This window comes from Anomaloglossus baeobatrachus, chromosome 1 (assembly GCF_048569485.1).
Source record: "Anomaloglossus baeobatrachus isolate aAnoBae1 chromosome 1, aAnoBae1.hap1, whole genome shotgun sequence".
NCBI lineage: Eukaryota > Metazoa > Chordata > Amphibia > Anura > Aromobatidae > Anomaloglossus > Anomaloglossus baeobatrachus.
In genome coordinates this window covers 250,920,098-250,947,143 of record NC_134353.1, presented here as the reverse complement: position 1 = coordinate 250,947,143, position 27,046 = coordinate 250,920,098, and the positions used below count along the sequence as shown (strand labels likewise).

Sequence of the window (27,046 nt, the reverse complement as noted above, 5' to 3'; positions counted from 1 at the left end):
TTACCTATTACATATTGGGATTTGATGTTGAAGACAGTAATACCCCTTTAATTCTCCAAACAAATCTAGCCTTATAAAGATGCATTAAAACAGAAGCCAGTTTGCCCTGGATTTTGGCTTTGTAATGTACTTTGTAACTCACAAATCTCTTTTTATTCTAATCCTAGGCTGTGGTTCCTATGGCCTGATGACACTGTGAAGAACAAGAGGAGTAGGAATAAGTGTGGCTGCCTGGGAGGCTGCCGTTTTTTTGGTGGCACGACCACAGGACTTGACTTTTTTAGATTGGAGGAGCTGACACCTTCAAGTAGTTCTGCATTTTCAAACACTAGTGCCGAGTCAGACATGTTCTATGGACAATCTTTACTGCAACCTAATGAATGGATAATTACTAAAGAAATGCAGAAAGCTGGGGAAGGTGGGCATGATGATAAATTGATTTGTATTATATGCTTTGTATTGTACTTTATGTATTTATTATATGTACAGGAACAGATGCTTAATTCAAGAAAACTATAGCATTTCTATTGGGGGAGAAGTGTGATACATGCAATAATTTATTTCTATACAGTGGAACCTTGGATTACGAGCATAATTCGTTTTGTGAGTGTGCTCGTAATCCAAGTTACTCTTATAGCAAGGCAAATTTTCCCATAGGAAATAATTGAAACTCAGACAATCCATTCCACAACTTGTAGCAATTTCCCATCCTTGTCCCCTATTGTGCCATTCCACACACACAAACACACACCCACAAACACACACACACCCGGCCTTTTCCCTGGTTCTTGGAGTCCACAGGCATGTGGACCTGGTAACAATTGCGGCTGATGCAGGGGCTGCCGCTGTCACTGCTTCAACAGCCGACGTTATACGCATGGGCCGCTTTCCTCTGGTTGGCCAGCGCGCTGCCTTTGGGAGGTGTTCAGAAAGAGCTCAGCGCCGGCTGACATGAAGCAAAGACCGCAGCAGCCCCTGCACCGGCTGCAATTGTCACTGGATCCATATGACTGCGGACCAGAAGAAGCAGCCAAAGCAGGTCAGAGCGCGATGAAAGTACGGAACCGGAAGTGTGTGCGGTGAGTATTTTCTCGTATAGCAATGCATTGCTCGCAAACAGAGTTATAAATTTGCAGCAAGCTTTGCTCGTATAGCGAAATACTCGCACACCGGGTTACTCGTAATCCGAGGTTCCACTGTATATATTTTTTTATGTAACAGGCCCTGATTTTTTTTTTTTTTATGCAAAAATATGAGTATCATGTATAAAATCGGCAGACCCTAATTTATACACTGCACAAAAATCTGTTTAAAAATGGCACAAAAAACTTATCTTGTGGCATCTGTCATTTTTGTTTTTCGCTTTTTTCTCGTGTTTATGAAAAAAAAACCAAGATAATTATTTTTTTTATTTTTTATTTAAGCCAAGACTAATGGCTGTAAAAGGAAAGAATGGGACTCCAGATCTGTGGTGATTGAGATTGAAAGAAAAGCGCAGCACTTGAGCCTTCAGGTCCCATTACGTTCTCATAGCTCATCATCTTCTGAAGAGAATAGCAGCTGCAGCGCTGCCCTTCCATTGCTGGCCGGTGAAAAAGACAGTCCATCTTCTACTACAGAGGAAAGTATAGGACAAGTTGACTATCCACCCAGAGCAAAGTCACAAGAATCCCACGGAAGGTGACTCCCATTGTTTGATTTTCTTCACTATATTAAATGATTCATATTCTGCTTCTATCATCATTAATGCCAATGATAAAAAAAAATCAGCATGAACAAATGTACCATAAAGTGGAATGCCTTCCTGATAACTATTGTTAATCAGTCAATTCAGTTACATATGTCATTGATTAAAAAAACAAACAAAAAACTGGCCAACTCATCCCCTTTAAGATTCGGGCAGCAAAGTATTGCTTACATACTTTGAATTTCTAGTAAAATGAAATCACAATTGTAAACTTGACCAAAAGTTTTATTTAATTTTGCAAATTTCTTCTAATAAATGATGATCATTAAAATCTATTTAGCTAATTATCATTTTATCACTTGTTATGGTTTTAGTGTTCTGATCGAAGCTTCGGGAGGCAGTCCTGTTTCTCCAAACTCTCAGGATAGACCTGTGGTTCATTCACCTCTCCGATCTCCTTTGAAGCGTCAAGCATCTGTGTGCTCGACAAGACTTGGCAGCACAAAGAGCCTGTCTGCTGCATACTATGGGGACAAGGCACCGGGACCTGTCGGAGTTCAGTTTAGTAGCGATGTATCACGCAGTGATGAAAATGTCCTGGATTCACCTAAACAGAGGAGAAGTTTTGGTTCCTTCCCTTTCACTCCATCAGCAGATTCTAACTCATTTCATCAATACCGTTCAATGGACTCTAGCATGTCAATGGCGGACAGTGAAGCCTACTTTTCTGCAGCGGAAGAGTTTGAGCCACTAAGCAGTGATGAAGGCCCTGGGACTTATCCTGGGAGAAAAAGACGAAAAAGGCAAGCTCAAAATATTGACTACAGCCGGGGTTCAATTTACCATAGTGTGGAAGGTCCTTTAACTGCTTCTGCCCACGGAGAAGACAGGATAGATGCAAGAACATTGCCAATCCGGACTCATGCCTCTCAGGCGTCATTTGTCTCTGCTTTAGGGGGAGAAGAGGAGCCCTTGGAGCATATTTATCCAGTGGAGGCTGAGAAACCCACTGATCATGAACAAACTTCTCAGCAGCCTATAATGTCTTGTTACCAGAACTATCTCAGCCAATTCCAGGTGTTTAACTGGTCTGTAAAGCACCCCACAAATAAAAGGACTTCAAAGTCTTCCCTGCACCGACCCCTAGATTTGGATACACCAACTAGTGAAGAAAGTTCAATGTCTTATGAACAGCTCTGTGTCCCAACCTTTAAGGTAGGTCCATTGGCAAAGATGTTATTAATATCTGTACTGTCACTTGATTATTTTTTTGGAAAAAAAAATCATGAAAATTGGACATATGAAATATTTCATGCATACATAAAAAAACGACAGTACCTCGATCATTGTAACATCACTGCAACAGGGAGCCCTGAGAACCACTTCTTACCTCCCCACATCCACGGCTCTTCTTTTGATTAGCTGACCTTTCATGACCCACGTGACCTCACATCAGACCTGATAAACGAAGAATGAGCCATGGGTGCTATCAGGTAAAAGGCGATTCTTAGGGCTCATGTCTGGTGGCCACAGATTACTGATGCCGGCAATGGACATGGCCTTTCAATTCGATTTGTAACAACTCTAGTTTGTGTTTCTATCCTGCTGAACACTTTTACTATTGAATTCGTAAAATAGATGCTTGTTCTTTTTGTTAACCGGTGTTTTTTTTTTTATTTAAAGGTTGTAAAACAAGGTCTTTCAGCCAATGCTTTACTTGATAGGGGGATGCAACTTATGGGCAATTCTTCAAGGTGAGTTATAAAACCTTCAGATGTGCCTTTTCATGAAGCAATACTTTATTATTGACCTCAAAAAAGGAAGACCTGAGTTGTCAGTACAGTAACAGTCATGATGTTTTATTACATGTAGACACTTTACCATATTCACAAATTGAGATTTAGAGTTTCACCTTGACCGACTAAGTTCTGCGGCCAAGATAATTAATAAAATGGAAGACTACCACAGAATAAAGTTCGATTTGTTTTGCTTTGTTATAGCTCCATCACACTGATGCCTAATAAATACATTTAAGTCTTTTATATATGTTGGCATTATTGATGGCACCCCTCTACTAGTTTCTCCACTGCTATTGCGCCCAAGGCTCATCAAGTGTAGCAGTGTCTATGACATGTCCTTACTTAATATAAGTACCATATTTATCCATGCTGCAATTAATTAACTTGTATTATATTGTTTAGCACCCCTTACACTCCCCTGGAGAAAAAAGCAATGGACAACACAGATGATGAAACAATAACTGAAGAATGGACTCTGGATCAACCTGTTTCTCATACACGGACAACAGCGATTGTAGAAGTAAAAGGCGCAGTGGATGTTGTTTTGAGTCCTCTCGTTGCAGAAGTATTAGACAGGTACTTTGTTTCTGAGCAGTGTATTTGTTGGTTGATTTTGACTTACATTCAGATCTAGTTGAGATTTTTTTCTTTCTTTTTCCTCAATTTGATAAAACAAATAGAAAAAAATAATTGTAGGCAATCTTAATAGTTCTGGTCCACAAATAGGAAAGGGTTTTTTACAGTTAAAGCAGTCAGACTGTAGAATGCCCTAGCACAAGACGTAGTAATGGCAGATACTACAGCAGCTTTTAGAAAAGGGCTGGATGATTTCCTCAGTACATACAACATTGTCGGTTATAAGTGATTTAGGGATAAAATGTAGAATTGGTGGAGGAAGGTTGAACTAGATGGACCTAGGTCTTTTTTCAACCTATGTAACGTTTTAATGATATTTCTGTCCATTATATAGCAATCCATGTGAGGAGACTATATAAGTAATGTATCCACTAAAATAATCATTCTTTTCTCCCTCCTCTTTTCCTCCTTTAAAAGGGTTCTCCGAAAAATGTGATCAAATAAATAAAATCCTTTTAAACATTTAACAATTTTCTAAATACCATTACTCAGCAAAAAGGTATGCTTTATGTGCTGCACTCTGTCAGGATTTTAAAAATGGCAACTTCCATCTAGCAGAGTGCAGCCCGCCCCAGAATTCAGAGCACACAATAGGGCGGGCTGCGATAAGAGCATCTGTGAGACAGACCTATTCCCTGCACTGCACTAAAACTCTCATTCTCAGTCAGGTAAAGAAAGGTGTTTATCTTCTTTAGTCCACTCCACTCAGTGTCCTGTCAGGTTGACTGAACAGAGGAAGTAGAGTTCACAATGCCTGAGTGAACACTTCTCTGACCTGATGTATGTCTTCAGCAGATGGTCTTTCCGCATCCCATCCTACTGCTTGTTCTTTGAAATCTAGGACCAGTGCACACTGATTTATGGCAATTGCCATCTTTAATAACCTGAGAGTGCACTAGATAAAGTATAATGTGTATTATTTATTTGATATTAATTCTCTGAGAACCCCATTAAGTGTCCAATGAATGGAAAATACTTATTCACGCATAATTGTGCTATTTATCTTGAATTCTGTTATCTATAAGGACACTCACAATGTTTGATGCTTAGAGGTCCTGTTCTACGTCCCATGATCTTGGATGTAGCTTTTGTAGGAATTCTCATTCCTGATTATCGCCGAAGAGCATAATGCTCTTCATCGGGTGCGATGAGTTTTAAGCAAGCTTAAAAGTCTTCATTTTTGGCAGCACAATGTTCTATGTAAAGTTACTAGTACTGCTGAGAGCAATGATATTGTATGTGAACAAGACAATCATGTTAACAATTGTTCTCTACACATAGAGGTGTAGTCGGCCTGTGTAAACAGGCCATTAAACCACCGTCAATCGACTTGCATGTATGCAATTGACAAGTGCTCAATGGATCTAATTCTGCCATATAAGCCAGGCCTAAGACTTACATTTCTTTGGGTTTAATTGGTCTATTTTTGTAACATACATTTATAATCTAGATTGGGAGGAAGCTCAATACTAACCTACACTTCTTAGTTTTGCTTCCTAAAATGGTTGCAAGGCTTGTTAAAAAGTTTGCAAACAATCTATGTGACTAGAGACTGCTGAATAGTGACAGGTGCAGTGCACACACTATAATGATTCCTTGGTACTGCAGACGGGTGGGCACATGACCATGTGTATCTGGTCAGCATACTGGCAGTCATTTACTGACTAGGTGCATTCAGCTTTGCTCAATAGAAGTGAATTGAGAGAAGCCAGACAGGTCTAATCGGCACCTGACAGCAAGTATGCAAAACACTGTTCACACAGGGAACTCTAGGTAATCGTGACAACATGGGCACTTCACCTCTCCTAATTCAGTAGTTTGCAGTGGTTGCAGAATTTTGTTCCAAGTCTCGTCAACCCCTTTGCACTTACACTTCTTAGGGGGTATTCAGTGTACGTAAAGATATAGGTTGAGTGGATTCCCCACCGTACTGTATATCTCTGATGGATGCCTCCAACAAATGCTTTTGAGTAGGCGTACATTGGTATGTCACCCATAAGATCCCATTTTAGTGGGTTTATCCAGTGGATGAAAATTATGTTTAAAAGGACAAACTGGTGGAAAAACAACACTAGAAGTCATACCCACCTCCTTCAAACACCTTGATCTCCTACTCTGATGATTACCCAGCCCACACTAGAAATGCCCGCTCAGCCAATCTCTGGATGATGTCACATACCGCTGTGGTCAGCAATCGACTTGGCAGGCATTTCCTGAACAGGAGTTGCAGGGGATGGGTGAGCTTGAGCCATACTGACTTTAAGAATTAAACACAATGCAAAAAGGGCCATAACACATGGGAGTGAAACACCAGGGTACCACGAAATAGTGACCCCTAGGTGGGTATGTTCTTCAAGAAGCATTATATAAACAGGAGAAAAAGAAGAACGAAAACCAGAAATTTGCAATAAGTAATATTAAATTTTATTGATTAATATATAAAATTTTATTAAATATGCAAAGGGTAAAAAAAATTACAAAATGCTTATAGATCAGGTACAAAGACAATGACAGCCAAGTTGCATAGTAGCCTGCACAGGTTTAGACAGGAAAAAGGATTAGAGCCCCCCTCCCAGGCAGCGTGACCACATACAAATTTGTATTAAAGTTGTCCTATATGTTGCAAATGGGATGTAATTCATGTAAAAAATATATCCAAAATATTCACATAAGGACTATAAAGCTTCCTATAGTAGATGGAAGGTAATGCCTAAATAAAAAAAATCACGTATGTGGGGTCAAATAACAGAGAGAATTGAAAAAAAGTCAAAAATTGTTACACCAGCTCAAGCGTGTGATTAAACATGTGAAAGAAATGGATCTGCAGCAATATAGAGGGGCATAACTGCATGCCTATAACATAGCTGAACATCCCATACACAGTGAGAACATATGAAAGAGAGCGGGCCGGTAGCCAATGTGAGCCAATTGAATAGTAAAATATTCACAAAAGGGTGCGTATGGGGTCAGAGGACAGGGAAAACAATTAAAAAGGCAGCCATTGTTACACCAGCTCGAGCACACAGTTAAGCATGTAAATGGGAGAAAATTGCATCAGTATGGAAAAGCTATCTGAATGTCCCATACACTGTGCGATCATATAGAAGAGCGGTGGTTAGTAGCCAATCTAAACTGAGGATTGTTGGATACCAAAGGAGTTTTGAATGGTAAGTGGCCAGTATATAGAGGAAAGTGAAAGGCAACAATAGAGAAGTATAGATGGAGTTGTAACAGTTACCTGTAAGATGTGTGGGACCTGGTGTAACAATGGCTGCCTTTTTAATTGTTTTCCCTGTCCTATGACCCCATACGCACCTTTTTGTGAATATTTTACTATTCAATTTGCTCACATTGGCTACCAGACCCCTCTCTTTCATATGTTCTCACTGTGTATGGGATGTTCAGCTATGTTATAGGCATGCAGTTATGCCCCTCTATATTGCTGCAGATCCATTCCTTTCACATGTTTAATCATATGCTTGACCTGGTGTAACAATTTTTGCCTTTTTGTCAATTCTCTGTTATTTGACCCCACATACCTGATTTTTTTTATTTAGGCATTACCTTCCATCTACTATATGAAGCTTTATATTCTTTATGTGAATATTTTGGATATATTTTTTACACGAATTACATCCCATTTGCAACACATAGGACAACTTTTATTTTTTAAAACCAAAATGTTTTTATTAAAGATTTTATACAATACATAAATCAGACAAAATTGGGGTCAACATAACCCCAAAATCCCCAACCCTCCCTCCCCCCAAGTGAAAAGAAAATAAAAAAAATCACGTATTTGACTGTTCACCATGCATGATGAATAGATGTCGCAGTTCTCTTTAGAAAATACAATGTCCAAGGGTATACGAGAGGACCAAAGTCATCAACATTCTCATCCCGGTTAACATTATGTATGCCAAAAGTTAGATAAAAGCAAGCAATGAGTCCATAGAAGGAAGCTACAGTTCCCGCATCCATACAACATTTCATAGGACAACTTTAACCCCTTCACGACCATGGACGGATATATCCGTCATGGAGCGTGTCCCGTTAAGCCCCGCCCCCTGCCGCGGGCAGGCGGCGGTCGGCACACATATCAGCTGTTTTCAACAGCTGACGTGTGCCTGCTAGCCGCGGGTGGAATCGCTTCCACCCGCGGCCATTAACCCCTTAAATCTTGCTGCCAAAGTCTGGCAGCAAGATCTAAATGCGCGCGGCCATGTTTTTTACTTACCGCCGCCCCCACCGGAAGTCACGTGCGTGATCACGTGACTATCGGTGGTTGCCATCGTAGCACAGGGTCATGTGATGACGCCTGCAGCTATGATGTTTCACTTTCGTTTTCCCTCGGCCGAGAGCAGATAGCTGTATAGCTGTGATCAGCAGATAGATAATAGCGATCGGATTGCTGATCGCTATAGCCCCCTAGGGGGACTAGTAAAATAAAAAAAAAGTAAAAAAAAAAGTTTTAAAAAATAAAAAAAACCAAAAACCTAAAAGTTCAAATCACCCCGCTTTCCCCCCATTGAAAATTAAAGGGATAAAAAATAAATAAATATACACATATTTGGTATCGCCGCGTTCAGAAATGCCCGATCTATCAAAACATAAAATCAATTAATCTGATTGTTAAACGGCGAAGTGGCAAAAAAAATTCCAAACGCCAAAATTACGTTTTTTGGTCGCTGCAAGATTTGCGCAAAATGCAATAACAAGCTATCAAAACGTAGCATTTGCGCAAAAATGGTACCATTAGAAATGTCAGCTCGAGACGCAAAAAATAAGCCGTCCCTGAGCCATAGATCCCAAAAAATAAGAACGCTACGTGTTTCGGAAAATAGCGCAAAACGTGCGCCACTTTTATTGGACAAACTTGTGAATTTTTTTTAACCCCTTAGATACAAGTAAACCTATACATGTTTGGTGTCTACAAACTCGCACCGACCTCAGGCATCATACCCACACATCAGTTTTACCATATTGTGAACACCGTGAATAAAACATCCCAAAAACTATTGTGCCATCACACTTTTTTTTTTGCAATTTTTCTGCATTTGGAATTTCTTTGCTGTTTTCCAGTACACCATATGGTGAAACTTATGGTTTCATTTAAAAGTACAACTTGTCCCGCAAAAAACAAGCCCTCATATAGCAAGATTGACGGAAAAATAAAAAAGTTACGGCTCTCGGAAGAAGGGGAGCAAAAAACAAAAACGCAAAAACGGAAAGTGCCCCGGGGCTGAAGGGGTTAATACAAATTTGTATGTGGTCACGCTGCCTGAGAAGGGGGCTCTAATCCTTTTTCCCTGTCTAAACCTGTGCAGGCTACTATGCAACTTGGCTGTCATTGTCTTTGTACCTGATCTATAAGCGTTTTGTAATTTTTCACCCTTTGCATATTTAATAAAATGTTATATATTAATCAATAAAATTTAATATTACTTATTACAAATTTCTGGTTTCCGTTCTTTTCCTCCTGACTTTTAAGAAGTCTGAACCCTGTAAACCTATATTTCATACACTGGGCAACTCCTTTAACCCAAAAAGTGTATTTTAGTGATGCCTCTGTATTCAGTATGATTTTCAGTTATTGTGTATAACAGAAAAAGTGTATAAAGGATTTGGTTAAACAAAAGAAAAAAGAAAGGTCAGCTCTTATGATAAGTATACAACTTCCCAAATCGACACGGAGATGGTCAGATTGGCGCTGCAGCAGTCGCACAAAAAAATGAAAAAAAAAAATAAAAATTCTAGCATTGGAATAATGGGCTTTGTACCTCTAAATTAAAACTTCATAGGTATTAGTCCATTTAACGTTTGTATCAACAACATAAGGCACAAAGAAGAATTATTAACCTACGCTTTTCAGCAGCTTTTATTAAAGATATTTCTGCAACCAAGCATCGGATCTTTCTATACCAGGTATGCCGCATTCAGCATCTTACTGCCTGTATGGCACTGCCTGCACCTCATAGCATAAAATCCTGGTGCTTGGTTCTCTTTAAACATTTTGAAGAATTTTATAGGCTTTATAAAAAAGAACTATCATGAGGCAGAATCTTCTAGAACATTAGAATTGATTAAATTGCTGATGTTAGATTTTGGTTGGGTGAATCGTGGCTTATGAATATGTTTTACATGTACACTGTAGTAGACTGCAGTCGCTATGTGAATGTAACCTTACTAATATTTCTTTCAAGGTTGTCGTATTATAGTGATTGCTTAATAAAATGTCCCCTCTGCAGATCACACCACTCTTGATTTATGTAAGCAGCTATGTGATTTCTTTGATTGCTCCTAAACATGCCGTCTGTTCTTAGGTACATAGAGGCTATGGTACATTTCACCAGCACCAGACACCCAGCTGTGATTGTTGATGACCTACATACAAAGGTGCTAAAAGAAGCTGTGCAGAACAGTAAGACCACCTTCTCGGAAAATGTAAGTTTTGTTTTTTCCGTTTTTCAGTAAATGTTTGTCCACTAAAAACCATGGGCTTATTTGTGATTCTAAATTAGAGCAAATAAGCCGAAAATTGCCAGTGAGAGGCGCCCATGTTGGCAGCTGGTATAGACTTGAGAGGGACGCACATAATGTGCTATTATTGCCTTTAGTGTCTGTTTGATGGTCAAGCGCAAAGCCAGTTGGAAATGTAGACCTCAATCAAGTGTAGCCTGTGGGTATTTACTGAAAACGCTTTTGCACTTGACTTAATTTCAGGCTTTCATGAAGAGTGGAGCTATATTCCTTGGGATGGCAAAATGTATAATTTATGTGCATATCTCGGATCGGTTATTGCAGGCCCAATAAAACTAGTGATAAGGAAAGCAATATATTGGTGTCTTGTTTCCAGCTAATGGTATTTCCAGAGATGATATTGTTTACAGACCATCCATATGGAGTAAAATATTCATTGCCATTGCCACATTACAGAAAAGATAAAATCTGTGCATCTGTCTTACATTCTTCTTTTACAGCTAGCGTCAAAGCAAGAGACTAAATTATCCAAGCCTGAGAGTCAGGTTAAAGGAAGCACAATTCAAACGACGCAGACCAAAGGTGGACTAAACCAAGATAACGTAAAAATTAAAGGGCTTCAAGCCAATGTCTCAATACCCAAGGTATGCTGTGTGTTAGGTTTATTCCCTAAGGCTATGTGCCCACGTAGCGTATTTTCATGCAGTTACACTGCGTTCTGCACCGCAGCGTAACTGCATGCGTCCTGCGTCCCCAGCACAATCTATGAAGATTGTGCCTAATCCATGCCCACGTGGCGTATTAGAACGCAGCGCTTCGGCTACTGCCGAAGCGCTGCGTTCTAAGAAGTGACATGTCATTTCTTTCATGCGCTCTACATGCAGCCCCCCGCTCTGTCTATGGTGAGGGCTGCATCCAGAGCGCATGAAATCGGCTTTTCATTACGGACTGTTTCTGCAGCGATTTGAAGCGCACATGTGCTGTTCAAATCGCTGCAGAAATTTCTACAGGGAAAGAACGCAACGTGGGCACATAGCCTTAAGCTTTCAAAGCCTTTAAAAACTCATGCTGTAATCGCCTCTGTTGATTTATGTATGAAATGTCCTTGGTTTTCTGAGGTTGTTGAGGTCAACAAAAATGATCACGTTACTCAAGTGTATGTTCTCTCTGTGGATGCCAGGAAGATTATATGCTGAATTTATTTGTGATTTAGATTTAATTCTCTAGTTTATACATCCTAAACATTTTAAATTAAAAGGAACCTGTCACCTGGTCAGTGCTGCCCAAACCACAGGCGCCAGGAATCAGAGTATGGCTACATGATTACCGCCAGGTATATTTACCTCTGAAATTCTCCAGCATTTCAGAGAAAGTATAGTTAGAAGATCTGGCCAGGACTATAGGGAGAGGTAGGCATAGTCTGGCTTCGACTTCAAATGACTTTTTCAGTGCTGGTAAAGGTGATTGATTGGCCTCTGGCTATGGGAAAGACCCATCAAGTGGTGCAGGGAGAAGCAGGCCAGGTATGGAGCCAGACTAGTCTACTTTCTCAGTAACTTCATTGGGGGACACAGAAACCATGGGATAATCTACTGCCACCAGGAAGTAGTTGATATTGTTATTACATCCTTAAAGAGAATCTGCCACCAGGTTTTTGCTATCCCATCTGAGAGCAACATAATGTAGAGACCGGGACCCTGATTCTAGCGATGTCACTTACTGAGCTGTTTGCTGTCATTTTGATAAAATCAATGTTTTCTATTCTGCAGATCTAGCAGTTATACAGAGCTTGTGAACATGCTGGACTACCTGGTAGGCGGCCAAGTAGTCCTCTAATGATAATCTACTGCTGATTAAACAGTGATTTTTATTAAAATTACACTAAGCAGCTCAGTAAGGGCATGCTCACACATCCGGCTTTTCGCTGGTTTGACGGATGCGGCACACGCCAGTACAGTGTGATACAGTACAGTGTGATACAGTACAGTGGCAGCGCCGGAACTTCTGGGTCACATGCTCCGGTCACATGACAGCATACATGTGTATACATGTGTATACATGCGGTATACCATAGTATAGTGAAGGTAAAGCCAGTAAGATATAACATAACCTATGGTATATTAAAAAGGACATACCACATAGAACAAGACACAACCCCCTCACACGCCTCCAACGACCGTTTCGCTATTGCTTCATCAAGGAGAAATAGTCCCCACCTTCCCCTACCTGGGCCAAGGGTCTTAGCTCAGTCGGGATCCAAACTAATCAGGATGTACACGACGCTCGTTATAGTTAAAGAGTGATTTGCAATTACTTCTAACTGCTGGGACGCCTGCCGGCATAGTTAGTGAATTTGACCCTCCTGCTACACCATCATGGCCGATTGTGGCTGTGATCCAAGTGTGGTCAGTTGAACTCATCATCTGGATTGCTTCCCATCTCCCGGATAAGACAGACAGGGCCACTTTTCCCCTCTGTGGAGAGGCTCTTCCCGCAGCAGTCAGACCCTAGTTCCAGCTCGGACTCTGGGCTTGACCCCTATTTATATAGTGAAACTAAGGGAAATGGTAGATAACCTGGGATCAGTTGTAGACTCGACTCTTGGGGTTACAATGGTGGATCTCCCTCCCTTCACTGAGGAGAGTTTCTTTAGGAGGGGTAGAGTATGGCCAGGTCCTTGTCAAACAATTAAGAATTTTTGGGGGTACTGCAGAACATGGTAACATCCATACAAACAGTTTCAGAAGTGTAATCGCCTGGAGGTATTGTACCCTTTTTTAGGCGTAGTTGGTTTTATCTCTGTATGCTCCGCCTTTGGTGGATACACCTTTCCTCTTTCCGAGGTAGGGGCTCTTAGAGATCCAGTGGGCAGATTTATAGAGGCTATATCCAAATCTGCCTTTGAGGCAGCAGGTTTCTGCCTTATGCCTAATATTTCCCGCTACTTGGGTGTCTAAAGCTGTTGGGAAAAAACTTATGGAGCAGTATTCTTTCCGTATCTCAGGAGGCAGATTAAGCGGATCAGATGGCACTGCCAGGCCGGTATCTGTGTTCAGCCTCCCTTGATGCAGACAAGTGTTCAGCTCAGGCTGCCAGCAATATTCTTGCTGTTCACTGCATTATGTGGCTTGAGAGTGGAGTGGTGGCCTTTCTTTAATGAAGTCTCTTAAAGGTCTGCCATTTAAGGGCTCTCGTCTATTTGGGACTATGTTATACAAAATCATTGCTGACATCACTTGCAGAAGAAGGACCCTTCTTCCTCAGTCCAGCATTATATGTCCCTTTTGCAGACACGGGATCTCCAGTTTCCCCCTTTTTGCCAATTCCCAATATTGTACCATTCCAGTCTTCAGGTTAAGATTAGGCCCTCACAATCAATGAGAGCATCTTTCAGGCCCACACCATCAGGCCATCTTCAGTGCACTAGGAGTAAACCCTCTGGAACAAAAGGGATAATGATGCCAATGATATTCCAGTGATGGTCCCTGGCCAGATGTTCTAACTTTTTTTTTTTCTGCATTGTGGAGCATGTCAGAGGAAAATATACCAATTGGAATCGTGCATCCAGGCCCCGATTCATGCTGCCCTGTCCAGGTACCATTAGATTATAAAAGCATGATGCTAAAATAGGACCTAAAAAAAATAAAAAGGAATATAAGAAAAACCTGTGCATGGTAATTACCACGATGAAGGATAGGGATAATGGTACGTCAGTTACTTACTTTTCCTGTGCTGTATTTGTCTTTCCTGACCTGTACTATTTAGACTAAGATCATACTGTATATACAGGCCAGTTTTAGGCTATGTGCGCACTCTGCATTCTGACTTGACAAACTGCAGCGTTTTGACAACTGTAAACACTGTGTTTGACAAAAAAATGCATCCAAAACGCATGCATTTCGGATGCATTTTAAACGCATTTTGAATGCATTTGGATGCATTTTTTGACAGTGCGTTCCCACTCGGCTCTGCTACATCCCCATAGAGCATGGCTGGCTGCGAGACAGAGCCGCGCGATGAGAATGAACTCTGATGAACTTCACCCAACTTCATTGTTATCGCGTGGCTCTCTCTGTGTGCCGCGGCCTGATTTGTGGTCACCGGTGAAGGACTCATCGGTGACCGCAAATCCCCTGAGTGACTGAAGTGAGCCGCGCGATCAGCGGTACCGTCACTCAGGTTACCCGCGGCCAGCTGGAGTCCTCCACCCGAGACCGCAAATCACCTGAGTGAGGGCATCGGTGATCGCGCGACTCACTTCAGTCATACGGGCGACTTGCTGTCACAGTTGGAGGATCCAGCAGTGGTCGTGGGTAACCTGGGTGATGTCACCGCTGATAGCGTGACTCACTTCAGTTGCTCCGTGGAGCTGAGAGAGAGCGGTCATGGTGTGTGTCCGCTCGCGGTCAGCTTCTGATGTAGCAGAGCTGTACGCGTCATGGGACCTTATGTGGATTACGTCGGATCTGGAGGGCTGTTTGGGGATTAATAAAATGGTAAAAGAAGGTGGGGTTTTTTTGTCTTTTATTCCAAATAAAGGATTTTTTGGGTGTATGTGTTTATTTACTTCAACTTACAGGTTAATCATGGGGGGGTGTCTCATAGATGCTTGCCATAATTAACCTAGGACTTCGTGGCAGCGATGGGCTGCTGCCATTAACTCCTTATTACCCCGATTGGCACTGCACCAGGGCAATTCTGGATGAGCTGGGTAGCGTCCCGGGACTGTCGCATCTAATGGATGCGGCAATTTCGGGCGGCTGCTGGCTGATATTTTCAGGCTGGGGGGCTCCCATAACGTGGGGCTCCCCATCCTGAGAATACCAGCCTTCAGCCGTGTGGCTTTACCTTGGCTAGCATCAAAATTCGGGGGGACTGCACATCGTTTTTTTTTTTTAATTATTTATTTATTTTACTGTACGATATAGACCCGCCCACCGGCGGCGGTGATTGGTTGCAGTGAGACAGCTGTAACTCAGCGTGGGGGCTCGTCTGAGTGCAACCGATCATAGGCGCCGGTGGGCGGGGGAAGCAGTAATTATGAGATGGAATAATGAGCGGCCAGCACTCTCGGAAGCAGGAGAAGCCGTCAGAGCAGTGTGACAGCCGTGCAGCACCACGCTGGTGATCGTGAGTATGCGAGAGCGGGAGAGACCGACAGAGAGAGAGACCGACCGACAGACAGAGAGACGAACACCAACAGACAGAGAGCGTGGGTGGAAAATGCAACTAAAACGCACTGAAGAAGTGACATGCTGCTTTTTTTTATACGTAACGATTTTGTCAAATATTTGGCATCCAAAACGCTGCCTAAAAATAAAGCAACGTGCTCATGGAATTTGCTGACTTCTCATAGATTTTGCTAAGGAAACACAACGCATTCATTTTGTCAATGACACTGCAGTTTTAAACGCAGCCAAAATGCAACGTGCGCACATAGCCTTAAGCGGGCTTTACACGCTGCGACATTGCTAGCGATGCCGCGAGCGATAGCACCCACCCACGTCGGTGGTGCGTCACAGGGTGATCACTGCCATAGCAAACAATATCGCTACAGCAGCGTCACACGCGTTTACCTGTTCACCGACGTCGCCGCCGAACAATCTCTCCTTTAAGGGGGAGGTTCGTTCGGTGTCACTAAACGGCCGCCCAATAGAAGCGGAGGGGCGGAGATGAGAGGCCGGAATAGCCCGCCCACCTCCTTCCTTCCTCATTGCCGGCAGCCGCAGGTACGATGTTGCTGCGGTGTCACACATAGCGATGTGTGCTGCCGCAGGAACGACAAACAACCTACGTTCCAAACAAGGAACGATTTTTTAAAAATGAACGATGTGTAAACAACGAACAATTTCACACCTTTTCTTTGTCGCTCCTAATTGGGAGACCCAGACAATTGGGTGTATAGCTACTGCCTCCGGAGGCCACACAAAGTATTACACTTAAAAGTGTAAGGCCCCTCCCCTTCTGGCTATACACCCTCCAGTGGGATCACGGGCTCCTCAGTTTTCATGCTTTGTGCGAAGGAGGCACACATACACGCATAGCTCCACTGTTTAGTCAGCAGCAGCTGCTGACTATGTCGGATGGAAGAAAAGAGGGCCCATATGGGGCCCCCAGCATGCTCCCTTCTCACCCCACTTTTGTCGGCGGTGTTTGTTAAGGTTGAGGTACCCATTGCGGGTACAGAGGCTGGAGCCCACATGCTGCATCCTTCCCCATCCCCCTTAGGGCTCTGGGTGAAGTGGGATTTACCGGTCTCCAGGCACAGAGACCGTGCTCCGTCCACAGCCCCTGGGAATCTGCTGGATATGGATATGGAGCGGAGTATCGTCAGGGACAGGGCCCTGCTACGCCAAGGTACTCTGTGTCCCCGTACAGTCCGCGCGCACACTGCAGCATTGCTGGGTGTGTTAGTGCGCCGGGGACAACAGCGCTGCGCGCTGGTGCCATTCCTATCTACAGCTTTGCTGAGAGGGGACATGTATTTGAAACTGCCGCGCGGCCGCTGTTGTCAGTTTTTTTCGCTGCGGCGCGGCTGGGACTTGTGGTGCGCCGGGGACTTCCGCGCTGGCCGTGCATATATCACGGCCGCGCTTATTACTCGAGTCCCCGGCTTTCTGCGGCCTAGTTTCGTTTCGTTCCCGCCCCCAGGCCTGCCAGTCAGGGGAAGGGCGGGACGCTGTACAGAACGTCAGCGCAGAGGGCTGGAGTCTGCTTTGCATACTCCAGCCCTCACACTGGGCACAGTGGGACGCCAGTTTCCCGCACTTTGTTTGAGGCACGCCCACGATCCACCTCTCTTCACAGGACGCCGGCAGCCATTCCTGTGTGCAGTCTGAGCTGGAGAGAGGAGACTGGGAGACCCAGACACGGGATTCTGGTGCCCACACACCCGCTTTTCAGCGGGCGGTAAGCTGCCCTCAAGGGCTGACCCCCACTGGTGCCGAAGTGTATATTGTATTTTATGCTTGCAGCTTTACATTGCACTGTACGGTCGCTGGGGATCCTTTGCTATATACCCTCCTAGATTTCTCAGAGGACACAACAGCATGTCGACCGCAAAAAGCAAAGGTGCCAAGGCACAGGCTTTCTATGCTGCTTGTACCGCTTGTGGGGCTGTTCTACCGGCAGGTTCCATTGACCCCCACTGTGTGCAGTGCTCGGCCCCTGTGGCACTTGCTCGGCCGGGGCCTCTGCTGGAGGTGACCCAGGCAGTACCTCCTGTAAATACTGTCCAGGTGACAGGGACGGAGTTTGCAGTCTTTGCTGACAGATTGTCTGTGACTATGACTAAAATTCTTGAAACATTGCAGTCTAGACCAGTACCTCAGGCCATGGACACTGTTAACTCATTGCTCCCTGGTCCCCCTCAGTCGGAACAGCTCCGGGATCCGGGGGTGTCTCTTGCATCCCAGGGTGATGGCTCTGACACGGACGACAGTCCCAGACAGCCTAAACGAGCTCGCTATGAGCGGCCCTCGACTTCGTCACACTGGTCAGGGTCCCAGCAGGACTCTCTGTATGATGAGGCGGAGATAGCTGATCAGGATTCTGATCCTGAGACCGCTCTCAATTTGGATACACCAGATGGTGACGCCATAGTGAATGATCTTATAGCGTCCATCAATAAAATGTTGGACATTTCTCCCCCTGCTCCTCCTGTGGAGGAGACAGCTTCACAGCAGGAGAAATTCCATTTCAGGTATCCCAAGCGTAAATTAAGTGTATTTCTGGACCACTCTGACTTTAGAGAGGCAATCCAGAAACACCACGCTTATCCGGATAAGCGTTTTTCCAAGCGGCTTAAGGATACACGTTATCCTTTTCCCCCAGACGTGGTCAAGAGCTGGACCCAGTGTCCCAAGGTGGATCCTCCAATCTCCAGGCTTGCAGCTAGATCCTTAGTTGCAGTGGAAGATGGGGCGGCACTTAAAGATGCCACTGACAGGCAGATGGAGCTCTGGTTGAAATCCATCTATGAAGCTATCGGCGCGTCGTTTGCTCCAGCATTCGCAGCCATATGGGCACTCCAAGCTATTTCAGCTGGTCTTACACAGATTGACACGGTCACACGTACATCTGCTCCGCAGGTGGCACCCTTAACCTCTCAAATGTCTGCATTTGCGTCTTACGCGATTAATGCTGTCCTAGACTCTACGAGCCGTACGGCAGTGGCGTCCGCCAACTCCGTAGTTTTACGCAGAGCCTTGTGGTTAAGAGAATGGAAGGCAGATTCTGCTTCCAAAAAGTGTTTAACCAGTTTGCCATTTTCTCGTGACCGACCGTTTGGGGAGCGCTTAGATGAAATCATTAAACACTCCAAGGGTAAAGATTCATCTTTACCTCAGCCCAGACAAAATAAACCCCAACAGAGGAGAGGACAGTCGGGGTTTCGGTCCTTTCGAGGCTCAGGCAGGTCCCAATTCTCCTCGTCCAAAAGGACTCAAAAGGATCAGAGGAGCTCAGATTCTTGGCGAACTCAGTCACGCCCAAAAAAGACAGCCGGAAGACCCGCTACCAAGGCGGCTTCCTCATGACTTTCGGCCTCCTCTCTCCGCATCCTCGGTCGGTGGCAGGCTCTCCCGCTTTGGCGACATTTGGCTGCCACAGGTCACAGACCGTTGGGTGAGAGACATTCTGTCTCACGGGTACAGGATAGAGTTCAGCTCTCGTCCTCCAACTCGCTTCTTCAGAACTTCTCCACCTCCCGACCGAGCCGATGCTCTGCGGCTAGCGGTGTCCACTCTAAAAGCGGAAGGAGTGGTGACCCCCGTTCCTCTTCTGGAACAAGGTCACGGTTTTTACTCCAATTTGTTTGTGGTGCCAAAAAAGGACGGGTCTTTCCGTCCTGTTCTGGACCTAAATCTGCTCAACAAGCATGTGAAAACCAGGCGGTTCCGGATGGAATCCCTCCGTTCCGTCATCGCCTCAATGTCTCAAGGAGATTTCCTAGCATCAATAGACATCAAAGATGCTTATCTCCACGTGCCGATTGCTCCAGAGCACCAGCGTTTTCTACGCTTCGTTATAGGAGACGAACACCTTCAGTTCGTAGCCCTGCCTTTCGGTTTGGCGACAGCCCCAAGGGTCTTCACCAAGGTCATGGCAGCAGTAGTAGCGGTCCTGCACTCTCAGGGTCACTCTGTGATCCCTTACTTGGACGATCTACTTGTCAAGGCACCCTCTCAAGAGGCATGCCAAAACAGCCTGAACGTTGCGCTGGAGACTCTCCAGTGTTTCGGGTGGATCATCAACTTTTCAAAGTCAAATCTCACCCCGACCCAATCGATAACATACCTTGGCATGGAGTTTCATACTCTCTCAGCGATAGTGATGCTTCCGCTGGACAAACAGCGTTCACTACAGACAGGGGTGCAATCTCTCCTTCAAGGCCAGTCACACCCCTTGAGACGCCTCATGCACTTCCTAGGGAAGATGGTAGCAGCAATGGAGGCAGTCCCTTTCGCGCAGTTTCATCTGCGTCCACTACAATGGGACATTCTCCGTCAATGGGACGGGAAGTCGACGTCCCTCGACAGGAACGTCTCCCTTTCTCAGGCGGCCAAGGAATCTCTTCAGTGGTGGCTTCTTCCCACCTCATTGTCAAAGGGAAAGTCCTTCCTACCCCCATCCTGGGCGGTGGTCACGACGGACGCGAGCCTGTCAGGGTGGGGAGCGGTTTTTCTCCACCACAGGGCTCAGGGTACGTGGACTCAGCAAGAGTCCACCCTTCAGATCAATGTTCTAGAAATCAGAGCAGTGTATCTTGCCCTACAAGCCTTCCAGCAGTGGCTGGAAGGCAAGCAGATCCGAATTCAGTCGGACAACTCCACAGCGGTAGCATACATCAACCACCAGGGTGGCACACGCAGTCGGCAAGCCTTCCAGGAAGTCCGACGGATTCTAACGTGGGTGGAAGACACGGCTTCCACCATATCCGCAGTTCACATCCCAGGCGTGGAAAACTGGGAAGCAGACTTCCTCAGTCGCCAGGGTATGGACGCAGGGGAATGGTCCCTTCACCCGGACGTGTTTCAGGAGATCTGTCGCCGCTGGGGGATGCCGGACGTCGACCTGATGGCGTCACGGTACAACAACAAGGTCCCGGCTTTCATGGCACGGTCTCACGATCACCGAGCTCTGGCGGCAGACGCCTTAGTTCAAGATTGGTCGCAATTCCGGCTACCTTATGTGTTCCCACCTCTGGCATTGTTACCCAGAGTGCTGCGCAAGATCAGGGCCGACTGCCGTCACGCCATCCTCGTCGCTCCAGACTGGCCGAGGAGATCGTGGTACCCAGATCTGTGGCATCTCACGGTAGGCCAACCATGGGCACTACCAGAACGACCTGACTTGCTATCTCAAGGGCCGTTTTTCCACCTGAATTCTGCGGCCCTGAACCTGACTGTGTGGCCATTGAGTCCTGGATCCTAGCGTCGTCAGGATTATCTCGAAAGGTTATTACCACCATGAGACAGGCTAGAAAACCATCCTCCGCCAAGATCTACCACAGGACGTGGAAGATATTCTTATCTTGGTGCGCGGCTCAGGGAGTTCCTCCCTGGCCTTTTGCATTGCCTACTTTTCTTTCCTTCCTGCAATCCGGGTTGGAAAAAGGTTTGTCGCTCAGCTCCCTTAAAGGACAAGTCTCAGCGCTATCTGTATTTTTTCAGAAACGCCTAGCACGACTTACTCAGGTGCGCACGTTCCTGCAAGGAGTTGGTCATATCGTCCCTCCTTACAAGCGGCCGTTAGAGCCCTGGGATCTGAACAAGGTTCTAATTGCTCTCCAGAAGCCGCCTTTCGAGCCTATGAAGGATGTTTCCCTTTCTCGTCTTTCACAGAAAGTGGCTTTTCTAGTAGCGGTCACGTCTCTTCGGAGAGTGTCCGAGCTAGCGGCGCTCTCATGCAAATCTCCCTTCCTGGTGTTTCACCAGGACAAGGTGGTTCTACGTCCGGTTCCTGAGTTTCTCCCTAAGGTGGTATCCCCCTTTCATCTCAATCAGGATGTCATGTTACCTTCCTTGTGTCCTCATCCAGTTCATCAATTTGAGAAAGGTTTGCATTTGTTGGATCTGGTCAGAGCACTCAGGATCTACATTTCCCGCACGGCGCCCTTACGCCGCTCGGATGCACTCTTTGTCCTTGTCGCTGGTCAGCGTAAAGGGTCGCAAGCTTCCAAATCCACCCTGGCTCGGTGGATCAAGGAACCAATTCTTGAAACCTACCGTTCTGCGGGGCTTCCGGTTCCTTCAGGGCTGAAGGCCCATTCTACCAGAGCCGTGGGTGCGTCCTGGGCATTACGGCACCAGGCTACGGCTCAGCAGGTGTGCCAGGCGGCTACCTGGTCGAGTCTGCACACCTTTACCAAGCATTATCAGGTGCATACCTACGCTTCGGCGGACGCCAGCCTAGGTAGACAAGTCCTTCAGGCGGCGGTTGCCCACCTGTAGGACAGGGCTGTTTGACGGCCCTATCACGAGGTATTCTTTTACCCACCCAGGGACTGCTTTTGGACGTCCCAATTGTCTGGGTCTCCCAATTAGGAGCGACAAAGAAGAAGGGAATTTTGTTTACTTACCGTAAATTCCTTTTCTTCTAGCTCCAATTGGGAGACCCAGCACCCGCCCTGTTTTCTTAGGGATTTTTGGTTTTTTCGAGTACACATGTTGTTCATGTTGAATGGTTTCAGTTCTCCGATGTTTCTTCGGATTGAATTTGTCTTTAAACCTGTTATTGGCTTTCCTCCTTCTTGCTTTTGCACTAAAACTGAGGAGCCCGTGATCCCACGGGAGGGTGTATAGCCAGAAGGGGAGGGGCCTTACACTTTTAAGTGTAATACTTTGTGTGGCCTCCGGAGGCAGTAGCTATACACCCAATTGTCTGGGTCTCCCAATTGGAGCTAGAAGAAAAGGAATTTACGGTAAGTAAACAAAATTCCCTTCTTTGCGATCGTTACTGATCACAAAAAGTTGTCACACAAAACGACATCGCTAACGAGGCCAGATGTGCGTCACCAACACCATGACCCCGACGATATCTCGTTAGCGATATCGTTGTGTGTAAATGGGCCTTTACACTAGCGGCTCAAGATAAACAAGGGGCTGTAAGAGTGAAGACATTTTCTGATCAAGTTTTAGATTTCAGCAGCGCTATATAATATATATTCCTTTGCTCCAGCACTGTTTTTCCTATCTCATACCATGCAACCTCGTCTTGTAATTATATGTCTTATTGTTCGCTCTATGTAAGAAAAATACTTGGATGTAATCTGTGGAAATAATCAACCTGTCTTGTTTCAGGTGAATCTGTGTTTGTTACAAGCGTCTATTGAAGAGTCTTCTAATCTAGCCGCAAATAAAAGTGTCACCCATGTTTCTCTGATCGCACTTTGCTTTGACAGAATTGCTACACAAGTCCGGATGAATAGGTAAAGGATTAGATTAGTTAAGGTACAAATTCAGCAAGGCTTTTCTGATGAGGGTATTCCATCATGTTTGTCATCGAGATCACATTTTTGACTGTCATTCTTCATATGCTAGATTAACACTGGATCAAAATCTTTATATATAGGCTCACTTAAGCAAAAAATGGAGTTTTCCATCATATAAAACGGTTAAGTCATATTAATGGGAGATTTTATCATTATCTGATGGCCAGATGGCCTCAAGAATTAGGCCCCTTTCACATTGCGTTTTACCTTCTGCTCACAGGTCCCGTCGGAGCATCCGTCTGAACCGCCCCTCCCCCACTCTGCAAAGCGTGTTCCGGACGCATGCGCCCGACAGGGCCATTCACTGCTATGGAGCGCACTGCGTTAGCATGTGCTCTGTTTCTTTATCGTTCCTTATGGGAGACCCAAACCATGGGTGTATAGCTACTGCCTCCGGAGGACACACAAAGTACTACACTCAAACATGTAGCTCCTCCGTCCGGCTATATACACCCCCTGGATGACAATCTACCCAGTTCATTGCTTTGTGTTTCAGGAGGTCACACACACTTGCATTCTCTGATATTTTTCATTTTTATTTTTAAAGATTTGGAAGAAAAGCGGGTCCAGTCTGGACTCCCGGCATGTCCCTTCACACCCCACTCTGTGGGGTGCTGTTAAGGTTGACTTTAATAAGGCTGGAGCCTTCACATGCCGAGCTCCTTCGCATCCTCTGTCGAGGCTCTGTTTGAAGTGGGAGCCATCACGGTCCTCTCTGCTTGCAGGAGGCCGGCTTCATCCGCAGCCCTGTCTGGTCCCTGCTGGAAGGAGCGTTTACCCCCCTCTCCAGGGACATGGCCCTGCGTCTCAAGAGCTAAGTATTGAGACGTTTTTCAGGGGTCCCGGGTACTTTTATTTGGGGGACAGTATGTTTTGTAACTTTACTGTGAATTTCGGCCGGTTCTGGGAGTTTCCTCTGAGAACCGCGCCGAAGGTGCCTGCTGCTCGGCCGCGTTTTGAAATCTAGGCCCCGGCTTCAGTTTGGGCCTAGTTTCGTTTTCGGCTCCCTGCATGTTTTGCATACGGCGCCGCCCACCGCCTGGCCAGCAGAGGGGAGGACTCTCCTCTCTGGAGAGATGTGCCCTCCCCTGTACCTCGTCCTGTATCTCTCTGCCCTCCGTTTTTCCCGCTCCTGGGCTTATACACGCCCCCCCTCCTCCTCCCAGCGCCATTTTCTCAGCGTTCTTACACTGGACGGCGCTGGGAGCTGCAGCTGTTGCTGTTTTGGGAAAGCTGTCGCTTCACTGGGACTTGGAGCTGTGGAATCCGGAGGGCACACAGAGAGTGGTGTGGTAAGCCACAACCTCTGGTTGTGGGCTTTTTATATACACTTTCAGGCATTCTACAGGAGTGTTTATTGCTGCAGAGTCCCCCCATCAGCAGCATGTCTGTCACCCGGAGCATGGCTGCAAACATGTATGCTTTTTGCACTGCATGTAAGCGCATTCTGCAAGAGCCGAGCACATTCCCACATTGTGATGCCTGTGCTAATATGGTTGTGTCTCAGCCTAGAGCCTCCTCAGGGCCCCCCTCGGCTGCTCCGGCCCTGGTAGCTGAACCCCCGGCTTGGGTAGCATCTTTTTCACAAGCTATTTCCCAGTCTTTTGCCGACTCCATGGGGCAGCTGTCCCGGACACTGCTGTCTATGCATCAGCCCCCCCCCTCAGAGTGTCTCTGCTGCTCAGAGCTCTGCGGAGCCCTCAGAGCATGTTCTAGGTCCCAGTCCCCCTAAACGGAGACGTAGGGACCCTTCTCCTCCCTCGTCCCACGGCTCTGATTCACGTGCCGACGTGCAGGGCGAGGGGGATTCGTTTACTGTGGGCTCAGACGCTACTTCTATGTACCCCATTGATTTGTCTGAGGGTGATGCGGATGTTAGTGACTTGATTGCGTCCATTAACTCCGTTCTGAACCTCAACCCACCAGAGTCAGACGAACAAACCTCTCTGGTAGAGGTACACCAGTTTACCTCACCTAAGAAAGCTAAAAGTATGTTTTTTAACCACTCCAGCTTTCAGACCACTGTTAACAAGCCCAGGGCCTGTCCTGACAAACGCTTTCTGAAGCGTAGTTCAGATGACCGTTTTCCTTTTCCACCAGAGGTGGTTAAGGAATGGGCCCAGTCCCCAAAGGTAGACCCTCCGGTGTCCAGAATCTCAGCCCGCACAGTCGTAGCTGTGGCTGATGGCACTTCTCTTAAAAATCCCACTGACCGCCAGGTTGACCTTCTGGCCAAGTCTGTATATGAGGCGGCAGGAGCCTCGTTCTCCCCGTCTTTTGCGGCAGTATGGGCTCTTAAGGCAGTCTCTGCCTCTCTGGCGGAGATGCATTCACTCACCAGAGACTCTATTCCTGAGATGGATGCCTTAACTTCTCAAGCTTCGGCTTTTGCATCCTACGCCATGTCTGCCATCCTGGAGGCTTCTCACCGCACGGCGGTGGCCTCCGCTAACTCCCTCGCGATCCGCAGGATCTTGTGGCTTCGAGAGTGGAAAGCAGACGCTTCCTCTAAGAAGTACCTTGCGAGTCTCCCTTTTGCTGGGTCCCGGCTGTTTGGAGAACAGCTGGATGACATAATTAAGGAAGCTACTGGCGGAAAGAGTACTTCCTTGCCGCAAACTAAGGCCAGGAAACCGGTCCAGAGCAGGAACCAATCGAATTTTCGTTCCTTTCGTTCCTCTAACTGGTCAGCCTCTAAGCCCTCGACCTCGTCCACTACCACAGCCAAGGATCGTAAACCCAACTGGCGCGCAAAGCCGCGTCCTCAAAAGGCCGGAGGAGCCGCTGCCACTAAGGCAGCCTCCTCTTGACTATCTGGCTACGCCAGCAACGTCCTTGGTCGGTGGCAGGCTCACCCACTTTGGCGACGTGTGGTTTCAACACGTCTCCGATCAGTGGGTGCGGGATATCATCTCCCACGGCTACAGGATAGAATTTTCTTCCAGCCCGCCAAACAGATTTTTTCTGTCCACCCCCCCCTGCTCCAAAGCCGCCGCCTTCTCTCAGGCCGTGGCATCCCTGCAGGCCAACGGTGTAATTGTTCCGGTTCCCGCCCGGGAACGGTTCAGCGGTTTCTACTCAAACCTCTTTCTAGTCCCCAAAAAGGACGGTTCCTTCCGGCCCATCCTGGATCTCAAGCTTCTCAACAAGCACGTTCAGGTGCGGCACTTTCGCATGGAATCTCTGAGATCGGTCATTGCCTCAATGACCCAAGGAGATTTTCTAGCATCCATCGACATCAGAGATGCCTATCTGCATGTTCCTATTGCGGTTTCGCACCAGCGTTGGCTACGCTTTGCAATAGGAGAGGAACATTTCCAATTCGTGGCTCTCCCCTTCGGCCTAGCCACGGCCCCTCGAGTATTCACCAAGGTCATGGCAGCAGTGGTTGTGGTCCTGCACCTCCAGGGGTTGGCAGTGATTCCTTACCTGGACGACCTTCTAGTCAAGGCCTCATCCAGTGCAGACTGCCAGCGGAGTGTCTCGCTCACTCTCGCCACTCTAGTCCAGTTCGGGTGGCTTGTCAATTTGCCCAAGTCCACTCTGATTCCAACCCAGAAACTCGAGTACCTAGGGATGCAATTCGAGACTCTGCCGGCACTTGTGAAGCTGCCCTTAGTCAAACAGCAGTCTCTTCGTCTGGCGGTACGCTCTCTGCTGAGGCACCGCCGTCATTCCATCAGACACCTCATGCGGGTGCTGGGTCAGATGGTGGCGTCAATGGAAGCGGTTCCCTTTGCCCAGTTCCATCTGCGTCCCCTGCAGCTGGACATCCTCCGCTGTTGGGACAAGCGGATCTCTTCCTTGCACAGGCTGGTGGCTCTGTCGCCACAAACCAGGAGCTCTCTTCAGTGGTGGCTTCGGCCCCTCTCTCTGTCTCAGGGACGCTCCTTCCTGACTCCGTCCTGGGTAATCCTCACCACGGATGCCAGTCTCTCCGGTTGGGGAGCA

At 46.4% G+C, this 27,046-nt stretch overlaps 1 protein-coding gene across 12 annotated transcripts in view; it reads left to right on the top strand.

The window, feature by feature from the left end:
- Nucleotides 1-27,046, top strand: part of BLTP1 (bridge-like lipid transfer protein family member 1) — a 392,853-nt gene that overhangs the window by 127,871 nt on the left and 237,936 nt on the right. For all 12 annotated transcript variants that reach the window (XM_075348975.1, XM_075349025.1, XM_075348994.1 and 9 more), the window contains exons 26-33: nucleotides 168-418; nucleotides 1,425-1,680; nucleotides 2,062-2,902; nucleotides 3,371-3,441; nucleotides 3,889-4,062; nucleotides 10,446-10,566; nucleotides 11,103-11,246; nucleotides 22,905-23,032. In XM_075348975.1, the coding sequence (XP_075205090.1) occupies nucleotides 168-418; nucleotides 1,425-1,680; nucleotides 2,062-2,902; nucleotides 3,371-3,441; nucleotides 3,889-4,062; nucleotides 10,446-10,566; nucleotides 11,103-11,246; nucleotides 22,905-23,032 (1,986 nt within the window). The remainder of the gene's footprint in view (nucleotides 1-167; nucleotides 419-1,424; nucleotides 1,681-2,061; nucleotides 2,903-3,370; nucleotides 3,442-3,888; nucleotides 4,063-10,445; nucleotides 10,567-11,102; nucleotides 11,247-22,904; nucleotides 23,033-27,046) is intronic.